Raw genomic sequence first — 18,217 nt, forward strand, 5'->3', positions numbered from 1 at the left:
ATATTAAAATAAAAGTCACAGGGGCTGCAGAGATGGCTCAGTGGTTAAGAACACTTACAGCTCTTTCAGAGGATTTAGGTTCTGTTCCCGGCACCCACGTGGTGACTCACAACCATGTGGAATACTAGTTTCAGGAGACCCAATACCCTCTTCTGACCTCTTTAGCCACCAAGTCTCCATGTGGTACCACACATACATGTAGGCAAAACACTCATATATACAAAAATAAATAAATCTTAAAAAAATACAGAAGAGACCTCTAGACGTATGGCTCAATGGTTTAAGAACACCGGTGCCCTTGTCAAAGACCCAGGTTCTATTCCCAGTGCCCACATGGTAGCTCACAACCATCCCATAATGCTAGTTCCAGGGGATCCAACACCCTCCATGGACATTAGGTATACTTATGGTACACAAACATATATATAGGTAAAACACTCGTACACGTGAGAGAGAGAGAGAGAGAGAGAGAGAGACAGACCAAGACACACATACGGAGAGACAGACAAGACAGAGACACACAGAGAGAGAGACAGAGAGACAGAGAGACAGAGACAGAGAGAGAAAGGCAGAGAAAGGCAGGTCACAAGAGTATGATTTAGAGAGGTCAGAGTAGCTGCATCAAGAAGGTAGATTTGTGCAGACTTGGGGCCATTTAAAACAGAAAAGTTCGCATTGGGAACATCTTACTCATCAACAGGGAAATGGCCAAGTAAGCTGTGGTCATAGATTCACGTCACAGTGGTTTTTTTTTAATGAATGAGATAAATCTCTACATACTACCAGGGATGGGGGGCGGGGAAATCCCTGGAACACGCTAAAGAGAAACACTGTAAGTGATACCCACAGTGTGGCATCACTTACGGAAAGAGAACACACACACAAGCAATACTTCCAATTAGATTTTGGTGGGGGCGGGGGGGGGGCGGGAGAGGAGGCTTGCAGTAGGGCAGCACACACATGACTAGGAGGTCTGCCCTCCAGGAAGAGGGGAACAGCATTGGAATTGAAGAAACTTTGCGAAGGAGCTTTGTGTTTTTATCTGTAAAGCGTGCGTGATCTACTTTTTGGAGAAAGGGTTCCTTCTGCAGCCCAGGTTGGCCTGGAACTCACAGGAATCCACACACCTCAGCTTTCCAAATATGGTAGTTACAGGTGCAAGCCATGCCGTCGGGCTAATGTTTCACCGTTGACAGCAAAATTCACGTGCTAGCTACAACTTTTGGAGGCATGTATATTAAGGGTAGGCTGAAAGCAATGCTGAGGGCTTGTAGCCACACTATGTGTTGACTGCCTCTTGGACCACGCCATCCCCTGTTGTTGTCCCCCCCCCCCCCCGCCCCGGCCCGGCCCTGCTCCAGCCCACCTTGCAGCCAGCCTCCTCATGCACACACCCTACCCACACAGTCATGTTTACGCACCTTTGCACGTCTTGCCATCTGCCTGCAGCTGGAAGCTGCTGTTACAGTAGCACGTGGGCCCACTGGGTGTAGGTACACAATGGTGTTGACAACCCATTCGAGAACAGTTGGCTCGGAGCTCTGCACGGGACAAGAGAGACACTCAGGCCACCCTGAGACAGCAACTACCCCAGACACACAGCCACCCCAGGACAGCAACCACCCTAGACTCACAGCCACCCCAGGACAGCAGCCACCCCAGACCCACAGCCACTCCAGGACAGCAGCCACCCCAGGACAGCAACCACCCCAGACACACAGCCACCCCAGGACAGCAACCACCTCAGACTCACAGCCACCCCAGGACAGCAACCACCCCAGACCCACAGCCACTCCAGGACAGCAGCCACCCCAGGACAGCAACCACCCCAGACACACAGCCACTCCAGGACAGCAACCACTCCAGACACACAGCCACCCCAGACACACAGCCACCCCAGGACAGCAACCATCCCAGGACAGCAACCACCCCAGACACACAGTTATCCCAAGACAGCAAACCCCCTCCATTTCCAGTCACCCTTCACAAACTGCATTGAAGTAAAGGCCATTGTATCTGAGAGCGAGGGGGCTGAGGAAGCAAGTGCAGTATAGTATTTTTGCAAAGCCCAGAAGGGGCCAACACGGCAGGTACAGGGTCACAGCCAACTGTGGCTTGTCACCCGCCTCTTCCTGCCCCAACACTCAGTATATCTGTGTCTACCCTAGGATGGGTTCTGGGATCCACAGGAAGGGACAGTGAATCTTGTCCCTTTTGTGTGCCTTGTGTTTGTACCCAAAGGGAGTTACTACATCAGCTCCAGCTGAGGGTGAAGAATGGACAGACACATGGTTGCTTTTGTCTTCTGGCCTAAAAGTACTCTTCTAAGTCAGCTTTGAGTTCTGGGGGCCTCGGAGGGAAGACCCAGAGTCCAGATGGAGGATGAAGAGGGGGAGTAAAATGGATTCTTCCTTCTGCCATGACCCACTTCCACAGGGGAGACAGAAGGGGTAAGACGGGGGCAGGGCAGGGAGAGGTACGAGAACAGCCCCCCCAAGACCAGCGACCCAATTAAGGGCTTGTTGGGTCTGGGCAACTAAGCCACAAAGACCCCTTTGTCCAAGTGCCCCATTCCTCCACACAGAAGAGAACAGCTCAGAAGCTAAGGTGTTTAAGGCGCTAAGCCTGGCAGGAGGAGCTGGGGTGGGGAGGTGGGCCTCGGTTACTCCTTCTGCCCTTCTCTGACCAGAAAGCCCAAATGTACCGCCTTCGCTGTCTTTTGCCAAGGAAGAAAACATTGCCTGCTGTGGAAAATCTAGAAAAGATTGGTTTGGGGCTGGGTGGCGGGGGTTGGGGGACTTCTCTAATATTGGGGGAGGTTCAAAGTCAAGTTTTTGTTTGTTTGTTTCTGTAACTAAAAAGGTATTCCAGAAGGAATTGAACCTGGGCACACACTGTTGGCTAAGCTTGGTCACGGGGCTGAAGTTATCCCTAAACTTAATTTCTGTATCTCTTTCCAGGATCTCCAGATGAAATCAGCCAAAAAGAAAGGAGGGGAAAAATCCCCCACAAATTCCCTTGCTCCACAGTCCATGCCGGAGTGAAAGGATCCAGATGTGCCGCCTCCCACAGGCAGATGTTTTCTGACATGTGTATGACATACGACACTGGCCGCACCCCGACTCCCATGACTGTCTTCCTCAAGGTCTGTCAGACGTTGCTTGCTCCAGGCCCAGAGCCCAGGGCAGAAGAAAAGAGGCTACTATTTCTCTAAGAGCTAGGCCTGAAGCTTTGTCACTACCCACACCATGGGTTCCTCTCAAGCTGCTACACAGCTAAGAGGTATGACTTATCACTAGTGTTCCCTCCTCAGACTAAACTGCCTCCCCCAGCCACCAGCTCTGAGAATGTATGGGCTGCCGGGAAAGGAAGGAGCAGAGTGGCTTCCGGGCCCCTCCCAGATTTGCAGTTCTGGAGGGTCACAAACTCTCCCTCTGTGCCTATCCCCAGCTCTGAGCACAGCACCTCCAATCCTCTGTCAGGAGTCAGATAGGAAAGCTTTTGAAGGAGTCCACAATTAAAAACAAACAGTATAAAAATGCTGAATAGTTGAGAACGGACTTGAAAAGAGGCAGTGACTTATCTAAGCACACACAGCCAGAGGAAAGTGGTCAGTCAGGCCCACGGCTGAAGCCCTTAGGGCTCTTTGATCAATCTCCAAGCCCAAAGGGCCGGGCAAGCCTGGGCATGAGAGTAGAACAAGGTCTCATACACACTAAAGCTCAAAGATGGTCCTCGATCACAAACTGGTCATCCCACCAGACACGGAGCCAAGAGATCTTGTATTGTTGGCACAGGAGAGTATGGGGAGCCCTTACCTCGGCAGTGAGCACCCTCGTCTGAGCCATCCATGCAGTCCTGGATCCCGTTGCAGAGACGAGACATGGGGACACATAGCTCAGTCCCCAGACAACTGTGCTCATTTGGCGGGCATCTCTGGGCTTTACTCTGTGGACCTGGGAGCAAACAGAAGTGACGGCATGACCAGGCTGCCTGGGGTGGCTGTCTAGTCGTCTCTGTACTGGGTAGATAGATTTAATAAGCCAAGATTGGCATTTCAGATAGCCATACATTCTAGATCTCAAGAGGTTTAGGGACTGGACGGACCCTTCTACATATAGCTGCTCACAAGAGTAGCCACGCATCTGGGGACGGCTGTGCAGAGGGGAGAGCTAGGGCCTACTCCCAAACCACGCTTAGGGAACCTCCAGCCTCAACATCCTGTAATCGGGAGACAGGCAGAAGGCAGAAGTGAAAGATTTTGATGAGCGTTAAGGAAACATAGTCCCTGGCAGAAAGGAGCTCAAATGATAAACAAACACAAACCACCTTTGTATGGTTCTCAGAGAGCAGAGCTGGGTCTACAAGTGAGTCAACTCATGTACACAGCACCGGCCATATGTGGTTCTCAAATGCTGTGAGTGTGCATTAAGTTAAAACTACTTATAGGGGTTGAAGAGATGGCTCAGCGGTTAAGAGCACTGGCTGCTCTTCCTGAGGTCCTGAGTTTGATTCCCAGCAACCACATGGTGGCTCACAACCATCTGTAATGGGATCTGATGCCCTCTTCTGGTGTGTCTGAAGACAGCTACAGTATACTCATATAAATAAAATTAAGTAAATCTTTAAAATTGCTTATAAAATATATACTAGTTTTTGATATATCAAAGGAGGGCAAACGATCTCTAATAATTTCATACAGATAGCATTAGTATATTGAAACAATATTTTAGGTGTCTTTGGTAAAAGCACTCAAATTAATTTTTTTAGTGTGGCTACTTGGAAATTTTAGAACCGTGTATGTGACTTATACTATATTTCAATTCAACAGTATTATTCTAGACTTGCAACCCAGAGCAAAGATCTACAAAAGGATCTGGAGAGGTCCAAAGTTGTGGCCTACTGACCACATCCCTCTTAATTACCATGGTAACCAGGTGGAGGGACGAGAGGGTAAGACAATGGTCCCAACAGGCAAGGTAGGAGAGGGTGTGTCTGTGTGGGTGGAGCCCTACTGGCACTGCTTGTGCAGGGAGTGGCTTGTGGGCAAGGGAGTTTCCATTTTGTGACCCTGCCTGGGTTTGTGTGTACCCCTGTGTCCACGTGTCTGGGCGTCTGTCAGAGTGTTTCTTTGGCCACTCTTGGGAGCATCCACATGGGCTATATAAACCTGTCAGAACCTCTGTCGGGTCAGTGGGCCAGATGGGGCTATGTGATTCTGTTATTTGGGAATTATCTAAGATGAGATTTGTAGGAAACAGAAAGAAGAATGAACAAGAGTGTGACCCAGCCCTTCTCCTTGGTTTTCTGTCCTTCCATCACACAGGCAGGGGGTCAACCGTGTGGAGAGGAAGTAGTTTAGCCAGGAGGAGGCTACAGGTCTAATACCCCGGCTCCTACTCACCCAGGGCAGGACACTGGGGTAGGGAAGAAAACAGGAGCCTTCATTCCCACCCTACATGTTACCCTTGATAACCATGGTTGGAGGTATGGGAAAAGGGCACAGATAGGACCAGAGCCAGATGAAGCCCTGAGCATGCTAAGACCTTGGCCAGGATTGGCCATGTGGGGGAGACACTGGGTGGAGACCCCAGGACTCTAGGGTCTTGGCAGCAAGTCTTCTACCCTATGAACCATTCCCCATCCTGGCCACTGGATGGGTGAAGGCTGGGTGGGGACCTTTCTCCCAGTTTAAACAGCTGCCTCTGATTACACCACTTATTGGGGGCAGGGGAGGGGAGGGTGTCGGGAAGGGCACAGGGGTGGGGCTTCTGGTACAGGGCAGTGGCCTTTGGCCTGGGACTAAGGGCAGCAGGGTACCTGGCAAGACCTGGAGGCTGCTCAGTGAGCACCAGCCAGAGGAAATGCTCGAAGGAAAGGGTGGCGCGGTTATCTCCCCGAGACAGAGATGCAGCCCCAGAGGATACTGTCCCCAATAGTCTTGGGCACGTAGCAGCCAAAGGAGAAATCCCAGGTGCTGCTGCTACACACACCAGGCACCCTGCAGGCACTCCGGAGAAGCGGCTACACTTTTAGCTGTGTCACGGGCAAATACAAGCACAGAGCAAGGTCCATGCTAGGCTAGAGATGGCTGCTCTTATCTGGAGAGAGCAAGCCCGGGAAGGTACTCACAGATCTCAGGGGCTTCATCAGAGCCGTCGGGGCAATCTCTTTCACCGTCACACCGCCAGCCCTTTGAGATACAGGTGATTTGGTCTCTGCAGGCAAACTGCTTAGGGCTGCAAGTTTTAGGGGCTGGAGGCAAGGAAAGAAAGGGTAGATGTCAAGGAAGGACAGAAGTCAACTCTTGGACCCTGGGGTTTCCTAAGGCTCGTTCTTCTCCAGCATCCATCCTCTCTATACAGTAGGTCTGGAACACTGGAGGAGCCAAGAGGATCTTATCACCCCTTCCCAAGTTTTCTAGGTTGTCTGTACAGCATGTCCCTCTACCTCCTTGCTGTTTGTCACCACACCAGACACCAGCACCCCTCACCCTGCCAGGGATGATGGCGGGGCAGGGCAGAGCCCTCTGCTGTGCCTTTCCTCCATGTTCCTCTTGTTCCCACTGACAGCCAGCAGCTGGCCTTTCCTAACCTCTGCTTCTGACCTCAGGACACTACTGGCCTCTTGACCTATATCACCCAGCTCCTACTCCTTACCACTGGACCCCCAGATGAGAACTGGGGAGCTGCCCTTGGCACACAGCGTGGCCTGGAGATGTTATCTGCAGAGGGCAGCTGGGCAGAAACTTCAGCTTTCGGGGGAGTTCTCTGGATAAGAAGGATCCATCAGAGGCAGGGTGCTGGCTGGCTTGATCTCTAGGAACTAACTGGGATGCCCCTCACCTATGGAGTGATTATATCCATAGGGACCACCTGGTTCTAATCCCTTTCATCCCCCAGTGAGGAGCTACACCAAAGACAGCTGGCAGTCCTGGGAGCCTCAGACAGTGATAAACTAGCTCTTTCTGTGTGCCGTCTTATTTAGTCTTCCCCACAAGTTGATATGAGGGAAGGCTAGCCCACAGTTTCTGGGCCAGACCTGCCCAGGATTATAAAGTGACAAACCAGGACTTACTCAACCCAGTTCAGCCAAATCTGCATTTGTTGTTTTGTTTTTCCTTTCTTTCTTTTTAAGTTTTACGTGTATGGGTGTTTTGCCTGCACTGCTGTCTGGGTAGCACGCTTGCCTGGTGCCTGAGGAGAGCACAGAGGCACCGGATCCCCTGGAAGTGGAGTTAGAAACAGGTGCGAGCTGCCTTTGCATGGCGGGATTTGAACTCAGGACCTCTGGAAAAGCAAGCGGTGCTCTTAACCACTGAGTCATCTCTTTAGCACCAGGGCTCTAGGTTCTTAAAGAGTGCAGCCCTCACCGGGGAGGCAGCCCATCTGTTCCAGTCACCATGTCCTGCATGGGGTGGGGGTGGGGTCTTTCAATCCACACCAGAGCAGGAATCTCCTCTCCCAGCTTCTATCACCTTTTCTCCCGCTGGGTAAAGCCCGGTTCTGTTTCCCTGACACAGAACTGGAGGCCGGTTTTGTGCCAGGCACTGAACTAGGCACTGAGATGGATCCAAAGGCCATGGACCCCTCCAGACCTACAGTTCCTGGGGAGACGACACAGTACTAACTCAGGCTGAGACAGGAGAGTAAGAAAAGTGTGTCAGGGCTCCGAAGGAGGGAGTCTGATGGCCACACTGAAATGTCCCTCTCTCCCTCATCCCCAGCTCTGGCAGAGGGGACTGTACCCAGGCCCCTGGCCAGCATCAGAGCTGAGTTCAGGAAACACATCAAGGAAGGCCTGGCCAGGCCCCCTTGGAGTCCCCCTCCCTCCCTCCCACCCTGATCCGGGAATAAAGGCCCCTTGAGGAGGTGGATAATGCTGAGTTCATTGCCCCACTGGGCCAGCTGTGAGGTCTTCCCGGGGAAACAGCCCTGCCAACCTAGTTAGCATGCTGGAGACCATCGCTTCCTCTGGCCAGCCAGGCGGCCTGAGGTGGGAGAGAGGGACCACAGTGGGATTCAGAGACAGATGGGGGTGTTTGGAGTTCAGAGCGGACCCCCTCCCCAAGATACCCAGGCCAATGACACGTCTTCCCTCTCCCACCTGGGGCTGAGCCCATGCCCTGACACTCCCAGTGTGGCAGAACTCACAGCCAGGGCCTGAGGTCACCGGCTGGTCGCTCTGACCTCCTCTGTCTTCCGAGTCCCAGCCATGGATCCCCTCCTTTGGCCCTCACATGGTTCCCCCACTGTCCCCCCCCACCCCCATTTTTGGCCTGAATTTGACAGAGGAAACAGCAGCTGGCAAACTCCAAAAGCTGAAATGAGAGATTCGCAAACCAGATGTGCTCTTGTGGAGGGCCGTGGGGGATGGGCTCCCTCCCTCCCTCCCAGAAAGGAAGAGGAGGGCTCAGACCCTATCCTGCACCATCTCCTTAGGCCCAGGGGCAGAGGGTGGACGGGGGTGGTGGTGGAGGGGGAGGTTGTGGGTCTCTCAGGAGAGCCAGGATAGCAGAAGGAGTGGAGATAAGTGAAAGGACTTCCTGTCGGCCATGGTGGAGAAAGCCCTAGGAATTTTGAGTGAGAAGGCTGAAGCCTGTCTTTGATTTCCTTCAGGGGGAGAAGGAAAACACATAACATAACCTACTTTGGGGCAGTCTCCACAGCCAAGTGACGCTTCCTCCAGGCTGGGAGGGAGCTGGGAGGGAGTGGGATGGAGGAGGAAATGTATAATCTCTTTAAAGGCCAAGCCAACCTAGATGTCCTTAGTGGAGTCTTGTGCATCTGAACTCCACACTCAGAAAACCTGTCTTTGTGGGTCAGGAATTGGTGACCAACCTCTGGTCCCTGCCCATCCCCTCACCGTCCCCCACACCAGATGGCAATGAACATTCTTTAAAAGTGACCACTAAGTGCCATACACAGATCTGAAGCCCTGGGGTCCAACTGTCAGGCTACGAGATGCTTGCCAGTGGCTATCCTACAGAGAACCCTGAGAAAGAAGAGGTAGGAACATCGGTCCCTGTCAGAGGGAGGGCAACAGACATTGTTCAGACTGGGTAGCCTCTGGGGAGGAGGGCATGGAGGAGTGGGGTAAGAATGGGACAGAGGAGGGCTGGGGCCTAAGGGAGAAGCTGGAGAGAGGGAGGAGGGAGAGAGAGCTGAAGGAGCACGGGGACACAGGGGCGTCTGTTCTCAGCTTTGCCTAGAGATGTGACCGCCATGCTAACTTAGCCAACACCCTGCCCCTCCCCAACCAGGCACCCAGCCCAGCCAAGGCCCCCAGGGCCACCAAGCTGGAGCCAGGCAGGCCAGGAGGTGTGGGGTTGGGTGTGTATCCAGACACAACACAGACCCCACTGCCTGGCTCAAGCCTTGGCTATCTCTTCTGTCCCACTCTGGGACCTTGGGGTAGGGTGGTGGCAGGAGCCAGAATGCTTGGCTAGGGAAGGGGGAGAAAGTATAGTCTCAGACAGAGACTTTCCAAAGAAGCAGTGCCTGCCCTTCAACAACCCCTGGGAGCCCCAGGCATTCTTCCTGAAGGACAGGAGACAGAAGGCTGGAACAGCAAGAAAGTGACCCTGGGCCACTTGGAGAGTGACAGGGTAGAGAGAGGGCTAGGAACCCTCTAATAGGTCTGGGGACATTCTGTAAGAGAAACCGCATGGCTAAGCTAAGAGAACAAGCAGAGCTGGGGACAGACTGCAGGAATCTGAGCTTTCAAATACTTGAGGAGAGCCAGGCAGGGAAGGCCTCCTGCCCAACACAGAGCTTTCCCCAAATTTTATGTATTTTGGGTGTTACCAGTGGCTCCTTCCTGCTCAGTGAGGTTCAGACACATTTTTGTCATTCCTGAGTCTGAAACCCTGCTCTGCGGCCTGGGACAGATGGACAGACAGGGTGGCTTGGACCGCCAGGGGAAGAGAAGGGTCTACCCTTCAATCCTGAGTCAATATTGACTCAGCAGGACATCAGCCTGACCCACGACCCTGTCTCTTCCTTTCCCCCACAAATAAAATCCAGATCCACTGGAATGCCTGCGGAGGTCAACCTCTTTCTCCCAAGGCTGAGTCCGTTATTGGCCCTCCCCCATGCCCACATGGCCTGCGCTCACCGCTCACTGGTGGTAAGGACCTAAGCTCCTGACCTGTTCTCTAGGTCTTTTCCATTAGGAGGAAGTTCTACTAGAAGTCTCACCTCCTTTTTTTCTTTCTGAAATACCTCCAGTCCTCCCTTTTAGCCCACAACAACAACATCAAAAAAAAAAAATCAATTTTTTTTTCATTTTGTTGTTGTTGTTCCAGAAATATGTGCCCTAATGACACTTCCCAAAATCAGTGAGGAGGGTTAGGAGAGAGGAAGTTGGAGGGGACCATCTGGGTCCAGGAAGGTAAGGGACAGGCAGGAAAGCCCAGGAGAAATACCACTACCAGTAGCTTTCAAGATCCAGGGGACTGCACAGAAGTCAGACTTAGACAAAAGAAATTAAGACAGTGACTGAGAACAATCAAAGCTGAAAGGCTGCAAAGGGTAGGAACCAAGAGGGCCAGAGACACAGAGCAGACACACAGCAAAGCAGACAGCCAAAAAAGACAGGAAGTGGGCTCAGGGCAGAGGTTGCCCAGAGGGTGACACAGCTCTCCTGGGGTGAACCCAGAAAATGACCCCCTCTCCCTGTGACAGAGTGGAGGGCAGTACATATCCTGGCTTTGGGAGACAAAGTCCCAGCATCAGAAACATTTTGACTAATGGGAGTCCAGGTTAGAGGCTGCTGTCTCTAACAGAGTGGGAGGGTGTCTCCCCCAATCCCCACACAACACACATGGAAGTCAAACTCTTCAGCCAGGGAAGTCAGGGCATGGGATTGTCATCTCATGGGAGTGTGATGAAGAATCCCTTCTCTCTGCCCCTCAGCACCTTCTGGGAGGCTCTGCGCTGGTGCCATGAGGTCGCAGCACGGGAAACACTCCAGAGCCAACTGCTTCCTTCTCCAAACAATGCAGGATCCTGCTAACCAGGCTGAAATCTGGGACAGAACACAGGAGGCGGGACCAGGTTCCCTGGCACAAGTCACCACCAACTCTGGGACCCTTGCATGGTCCCACTCAACAGCCCAGGTTCCCCAAGGACAAGCAAGCTCTCCTGCTCAGACCTGGATCACAGGCAGGGTAAAGAATCCAAGGGGCAGGGAAGACCCCCAGAAGAGAATTCAGGGTGTGTGTGAGAGAATACATTTTTGGTTTGCAATTAAGAGTAAAATGGGGATAAGGAAGGTCTTTGCAATAGTAAGCGATGGCTGGTTGATTTGGGTTTTGTTGGTACAGGGGACAGAATCCAGGGCCTTAAGCATGCTATGTGTGCCCTGCCACCCCGTCCCCCACCGAGCTGTGCCCAACCCCAGGAAGGGGTTTGAAGAGGGTATGAGTTTGGAAAGGATCTGACTTAGGGCTGGGCCTGGGGTGACAAGGTTGGAAGGCCCAGTAAAGGCAGGTGATAGAGAATAATAAAACAAATAAAAGCACAGAGAACAAGAAAAAGAAAAAAGTCTTGTGAAGTAGCCCCCAACATCAAAATAATAGCCCCAATGAATTTCCTACACGTGCCTGGCTTTGAAGAAGGGATGTTTAGGATTTGGATCTGAACAGGGGGAATAGAGAACTGGAACGTTCTCCAGGAAGACAGGAGGCTGACACTTCAACCTCATAACTCACATCAACTGTCCACCTTTCCTAGCAACTACTAACATGCCGGCTCACGCTGGAGAGGAGAGAGCTGGGGAAAGAAGTCAGCTGTCTTCCCTGAGCTGGCTGCCTGTCAAGTTCCTCCACCACGAAGTGTCCCATCTCAGCAGGGCTGTCAATGATCCTTCTCTGCCTTTTCCATCCTCCTTGGCTACAAATGTATCCAAATGTGTCTACCAGGAGGAAGTGAAGCCTCTCACCCCATAAGGCAAAGGACTCCCGGATGAGTTTCAGACACAGAGGGAAGAGAGTATGGGGCGGTCCCTAGAGTTATTCCTGAGCAACAGGAAGGGCAATTAGAACTGTTAGGTAGGTCGAGGCAGAAGGGTCCTTCTCTAGAAAGCCAAGACGAATGTTCAGTGTCTAGAGGGCTTGGCTAAGAGCTCCAGAATGCACGGGGTCTACTTTTCTACAGGTTCTCTCTTCCTCCCCAGGAGGTAGTCCTTTCTCTCGGACTGTATTTCTTGCCAGAGATGGAACAGGGGGCATCCCGTGCACTAGGACAAATACCCTACCACTGACCTTTATCCCAGCCCTGAGAAACTGTGTGCAGAGCTGAAATGAACTGGAGACTTAGAGGTACGCGGCTAGAGACAGTTAAGGGGAACGTGTCAGAGTTCCTCATTCAATGACCACCTATCAACTTAGCCCAGCATTTAGGGTCTTGGGGGTTCTGCTTCCCAGGACCCAGCACTGAATGAGCCACACATCTCCACGGGCATCTTTCCCTTCTACCTGATTCCATCCACCCTCCTCCACAGGGCTTCTGGCAGGTCCATTTCTTGCTTAATACATTTTCTTCCCAAAGCTCTTTGCCTCAGTTTCCCTTCTTCTCCCATCCCAGCTCTGAGACCAAGAAGAAAGCACGGGATGACGTTAGATGTGAAGGACAGAGGGTGGCTGCACAGGCTTGCCTGACAGGGCAAAGTCTCTTTCCTCATCGCAGGCAGAAAATTAGGGGTGGCAGCTAGACAAGACAGTCCCCGACATGACATGACTGAAGGCCACTGAGTAAACTGTTTTCCTGGGCACAGCTGCCTCCTGACCCTCTTGTCCTCCTCCCACAACTGAAACAAGTTAGAGACAGGGGTGGGGGAGGATACATAATCTAGTTTCAGAGAAAAACTTTCCCAATCCCGGCCTGGCAAGCTCTTGAAGGCAGAGGAGGGCTGTAAGATGCTACGAAGCTGTTGTCCTCAGTGAGAGGCAAACCTGACAGGAAGTCACAAAATCTCACCCCTTCTCAAGTTAGGGACCCAGCCCAATTCAACCCCATGACCCCAGCGTGAAGCCTGGGCAAGTCTTGAACTGGGGACTCATGGAAGAGGAAAAACAGCTGACAGAAATAGGGACGAGGGGCATGCAATTCCCCCAAAACAACACAGCAGCCCAAACCTAACTAATATACAAAGTGTATGTATGAAGTGAGACAGGGCTGGGCTTTACACATTTACTAAATGAGCAGGATTGGGGGCATGGTCATAACCCCCATCCCAACCTCCAACTCTCCTTCCAACCCAAACTGTGATCAAGCCTGAAATCGGGGAGACAGAGCTTCCTCTGAACCCCTCCCCAGCGTTCCAGACCATTCTCCAGTCTCTTCCAGAATGATGACATCTGACGTTTTTCCTCTCATCTTAAAGCTCCCAGGAATTAAGAAGGGAAAGCCAGCCATAAGCGTCACCAGACCCCTCCATCCCTCAACCGGGCTCCTGACTGAGGCCCTCAGCGGGGAGCTGCTCACTTCGGAACCCAGGCAGGCAGCCCAGGATTCTGGACCCGGGCCTCCATGCCTGGGATGCAGGGCTCATTCCACACCCAAACAGGGGGCCCTGCCTATCCCCACCCACAGCTTTCTCGGCCTGCCTGCCCTTTGGCCAGCAGGGCACCCCTAGCCGGCTTTGCCTTCCAGCCTTCAGAGTCCACTGCAAAAGGCCCTCCGCCCCCTTTTGCAGCGGTACACAGCAAATCCGGATTCCTTCACAATTCAGATGGGGGTGGGGGGGCGGGAGGGTGGAGGATGTAGGGGAGGCAGAGGCCCTCCCGTACCAGAGATAGGAAGAGAAGGCCTCTTAATCCCAAGATCAGAAAAAGGGGGAGCCCTCTTTTCCTACCCAGGCCTCTGGTCTTTGTCTGAGCTGGGGGGCCCTGGAAGCATCATTTGTCCCAGGCTCCCATCCCCCAAATCAGACCCCATCCCCGCCCCCAGTCAGGCCTCTGCTGTGTCAGCTGGACTGGGATAACAAAAGGCACCCCCTCCCGCGTCTCCCTTCCCCATCCAGACGCAGGAGTGGGGGTTGGGGAGGGGGAGCCCCCAGGGGTCCATGGGGGCCGCCGGAATCTCACTCACCATCCATAGTGGCCCCGGAGACCAGAGCTGAAAGCAGCGGCAGCAGCAGCAGCAACGGCGGGGTCAGCATGGTGTGGGCCGATGCAAACAGCAGCCCCCACCCTCTGGTCCTGTTACTTCTTGTCCTCGCCCCCCCCAATTGGGGGGTCCCCCTTTATCTTCCTCTCCCCGACTCTTCTATTCTTATCCTTTCCTTAAGCAAAGCGAACCAGGGGCATAGGTGAAATGGTACAGTTCCGAGCCCCCTGGGAAGGGCCTGCTGACGCGGGTGCGCCCCCTGCCCCCAAATTCGAACCCTTCACCCCTGCTTTACTCCTCGCTCCTCTCCCCCTCCCAGGGCGAAGCTCACAGCCCCATCTCGGAGCCGCCTCTGGCTGCAAAAATGCACAATTGGGAGGAGGCGGGGTGGGGGGTGGGGGGCGTGGACCCGATGGGGGTGCCTTGGTAGGGGCCTGATGGAGCACTAGGGGCTCCCCCGTTTCCGCCTCCTCAGTGCACTGGCCTGGAGCTCGCACCGCTGCTCCCCTGACTGAAGTGCCGCGGGGGGGGGGGGTGGGGGGGAGGAGGGAGGGGGGTGTTCAGAGGGGAGAGGGAGGGGACAGGGAGAGGAGGGAAGGAGGGAAGGGGCGGGGAAAGAAAAAAAGAGGTGGGGGGGGGGGGAGAAAGAGCTACGCGGCAATCCTGACAGTGCGCATGCGCTGATTTGGCGCGCTGCCCTGGGGAGGGGGAGTCGGAGGCGCTACAAGCTTTGGAGTTCTGGGAAGCGGTCCGAGAGTGGGAGTCCCCGGGCACCCTGTCCTCTAACTGCGTCTACCTCATCCCAGCGCTCCCTAGAGCCGGTAGAGCCAAGGGTGGGAATGGGGTAAGGGGCAAGGAGAGCTGCGCTCTAGTGCCTCTTTAAAACTCTATGTCACACCCCAGGATTTCAGATCCCCTCAGTGGGGTCCCGAGCCGCTGTCTAGGCGGAGGCCTGATTTCCTTGGGGAAACCCAGACAGTGCCTCCCTAGCCTAGGGTGGGGGCAGGGGTGGCCGGTCCGCCGGGAAGGTGCGGGAAAGGCTGAGCTTTGATTTGGAGACTTTGTAAGAACCGGTCTGGGATTGGGGCCTGCGTCCTCAGGAGGCGGAGTGAAGGAGTGGCCACATGGACCCGCCCCCACCTCGCTCCAGGGCTCAGAGTAAACAGGGACACCCGCGGGGACACGCTGCAGCTTGTCGGCCCGCCTTGGGCTCAGGGATGGAGCCCACCTTAGTACCCGCCCAGCCCTGCTCGCCTGGCACGGGGCGCAGGAGAGGCAGGCTCTGGTTTGGAGAGAGGTGACTCACCAGAGGGTGGGGTTGGGGTAGAGCCATCCCCTTTCGCCCTGAGAGGTCAGGCTCGATTTTTTTTTTGTTTGTTTGTTTTGTTTTTGATACCTTCTGACTGGCCTCCCACCAAGTCAGGGTTTCAGATGCCAAACTACAGGGAGTTGGAATGAAGGACTCCAGAGCTCCGCTACCAGACACCAGTCCTAGGGGGCTGTGTGCTGAGTGCCGGACCTTTGTCCCCAGTCTCAGTCGGTTTGGGAACGGTACTCTGGAGTCCAGAAAGCATCGGGCGGTTCCTAGGGCCGGCGAACGTGCTTCCGGCCACTGCCCTCTTGTGGGCGACGTTTGAAGACTGTAACCCTTAGTGTCTGACTTTCTCTGTGACCTGAAGTGAAAGTTCTGGAAAGCTCAGCAGGCGACATCCCTGGCTAGAGATGAACTTTAAAGACCAGGGACCAGTACACTAACTCCACAGGAGTGACCCCCACACACACTCCAGCCTGTCACTGGCAGAAAATAGACTTGTCCATTAATGACTGAGAGCCTTTCTTCAATGAGAGCTTATGCGGCTCACGGACAGGCTAACTGTATAGTCTCCCAGGCTGGACTCTCAGGATCCATCTTTCCTCCGTCCAGTTTCCAGCCTGTGCTCAAGTAGAGGCCTGATGTCTTTCTTCCTTTTGAAATATACTGAAGGTTTCCTCCTCCTCCTCTTCCTTCTCCTCCTCCTCTTCTTCTTCCTCTTCTTCCTCCTCCTCCTGTTCCTCCTCCTCCTGTTCCTCCTCCTCCTCCTTTTTTTTTTTTTTTTTTTTTTTCTAGCACAGGGTTTCTCTCAGCAGGGGTGGTCTGTTATTCTTTTATCCAGCTTCCATGGCCTAATACAGTGCCAGGCCCAGGCATGGAGTCACTAAATATTTTTAGTGGATGCTCACAGGCTTCTGCTAGGTCTCCACCCAATATTGTGGTCCAAGCAAAATCTGGTTGAAACTGACCTCAGGCAACGTTGACAGGGAAAAAAAAAAAGATATCAATAGCTACCATGCAGCTTGTAGCCTGAGAAGGCTAAGAGCCTGCCGCTTGGCTTACACAGATGAATCTTCTTCCTGACCTTCTCACCTCGCGTCTCTTCCATGGACCTGTCCTGGGTATTTCCGATAACACTCATCCTTTTATTCTTTGTCTCAGTGGCTACCCTTCAAAACAACAACCACATTAAAAAAGAAAAGAAAAGAGAAATGAAGAAAAGAAAAAGGAAGAAAGAAAAAAGAAAGAAAGAAAAGAAAAGAGACGTGGGGCTGGAGAGATGGCTCAGAGCTCTTGCTGTTCTTACTAAGGTCCTAAGTGTCCAGCACACACATTGGGTTGGCTCATAACTGTTTGTAACTCCAGCTCCAAAGGGTCTGATGCCTTCTTGTGGCCTCCATGGGGACCTGCACACAGGTGCACACTTCTACACACAGATATGAATAAAAAAAATTTTTTTAAAGACTATTTTATTTGGGGGCTGGAGAGATGGCTCAGCGGTTAAGAGCACTGCACTGACAGCTCTTCCAGAGGTACTGAGTTCAATTCCCAGCAACCACATGGTGGCTGGAGACCATCTGTAATGGGATCCGATGCCCTCTTCTGGTATGCAGGTAGATGAGCAGACAGAACACTCAGGTTAAATAGATAGATAGATAGATAGATATTTATACAATGTTCTGCCTGTATATATGCCTACAAGCCAGAAGAGGGCACCAGACTACATTACAGATAGTTATAAGACACCATGTGGTTGCTGGGAATTGAACTCAGGACCTCTGGGCGAGCAGCAAATGCCCTTAACTTCTGAGCCATCTCTCCAGCCTCTAAAAAAAATTTTTAAAAGATTTTTGTTTTTATTGTTTTTAACTATATTCATGTGTGAGTATGTAGAGACCTAAGGCATCAGGTCCCCTGCTTGAGCTGACGCCACCACCACCTAACTTGGGTGCTGGGAACACAACTCTTGTCACCTGGAAGAGCAGGTTCTTAACCACCAAGCCATGCCTCCAGCACCCTTGCCACCTCTTAGGAAGCCTCTTCCAAGGACTGGGATGTAGTTCAGACCACTGAGCACTCACCTGGCATGCACAAAGCCCTGAGCTCAAAGCCTAGCACTGTATACTGTATGCAGTAGCACGCACTTGTAAACCCAGCACCAAGGAGGTAGAGGCTAAAGGAGCAAGGTGGAGAATCAGAGGCCATCCTTGGCTATAGAGAAAGAGCTAGACCAGCCTGTGCTACATGAGACCCCGTCTCAAAAGAGGGTAGAGGAGGGGGCTGGAGAGATGGCTGCTCTTCCAGAGGGCCTGGGTTCCATTCCCAGCACTCGCCTGGCAGCTCACAGCTGTCTGTAGCTTTACTTCCAGGGATCTGACACCCTCACAGACAAACATGCAGGCAGCACACCAATTTACATTAAAAAAAAAAAAAAAGATGTGTATACCCACAGTGGGCATGAGAAAAGGTGGTGGTAGGGGAATACTAGTAGTTTAGGCTGGAATTGTAACAGAAATAATGGAAATTCAACAGGACGGGTCAAATGTGAGATCTTCCGTCAGCCATGGCGATCCAGAACCTGCCCTCGGCCGCTGTTCTGGGCCTGTGCTATCTATTGAATACCAATGAATGTATTTTAATTTATTTTCTTTCTTTTTTTAAAATGATTTTTTTTTGTTATTATGCATTGGTATTTTGCTTGCATGTCTATTTGTGTAAGGGTGCTGGAGTCCCTGGAACTGGAGTTACAGACAGTTGTGAGTCTCCATGTGGGTGCTGGGAATTGAACTCAGGT

The 18,217-nt window shown here is 52.7% G+C and overlaps 1 protein-coding gene across 1 annotated transcript in view; it reads right to left on the minus strand.

The window, feature by feature from the left end:
• Positions 1 to 14,624, minus strand: part of Lrp1 (low density lipoprotein receptor-related protein 1) — an 82,992-nt gene extending 68,368 nt beyond the window's left edge. The window contains exons 1-4 of the mRNA NM_008512.2: positions 14,094 to 14,624; positions 6,133 to 6,255; positions 3,819 to 3,956; positions 1,422 to 1,541 (exon numbers count right to left, since the gene is read on the minus strand). Of these exons, the coding sequence (NP_032538.2) occupies positions 1,422 to 1,541; positions 3,819 to 3,956; positions 6,133 to 6,255; positions 14,094 to 14,163 (451 nt within the window). The 5' untranslated portion in view covers positions 14,164 to 14,624. The remainder of the gene's footprint in view (positions 1 to 1,421; positions 1,542 to 3,818; positions 3,957 to 6,132; positions 6,256 to 14,093) is intronic.
• Positions 14,625 to 18,217: the final 3,593 nt, after the last annotated feature.

Source organism: Mus musculus, chromosome 10 (assembly GCF_000001635.26).
Source record: "Mus musculus strain C57BL/6J chromosome 10, GRCm38.p6 C57BL/6J".
Taxonomy (NCBI): Eukaryota; Metazoa; Chordata; class Mammalia; order Rodentia; family Muridae; genus Mus; species Mus musculus.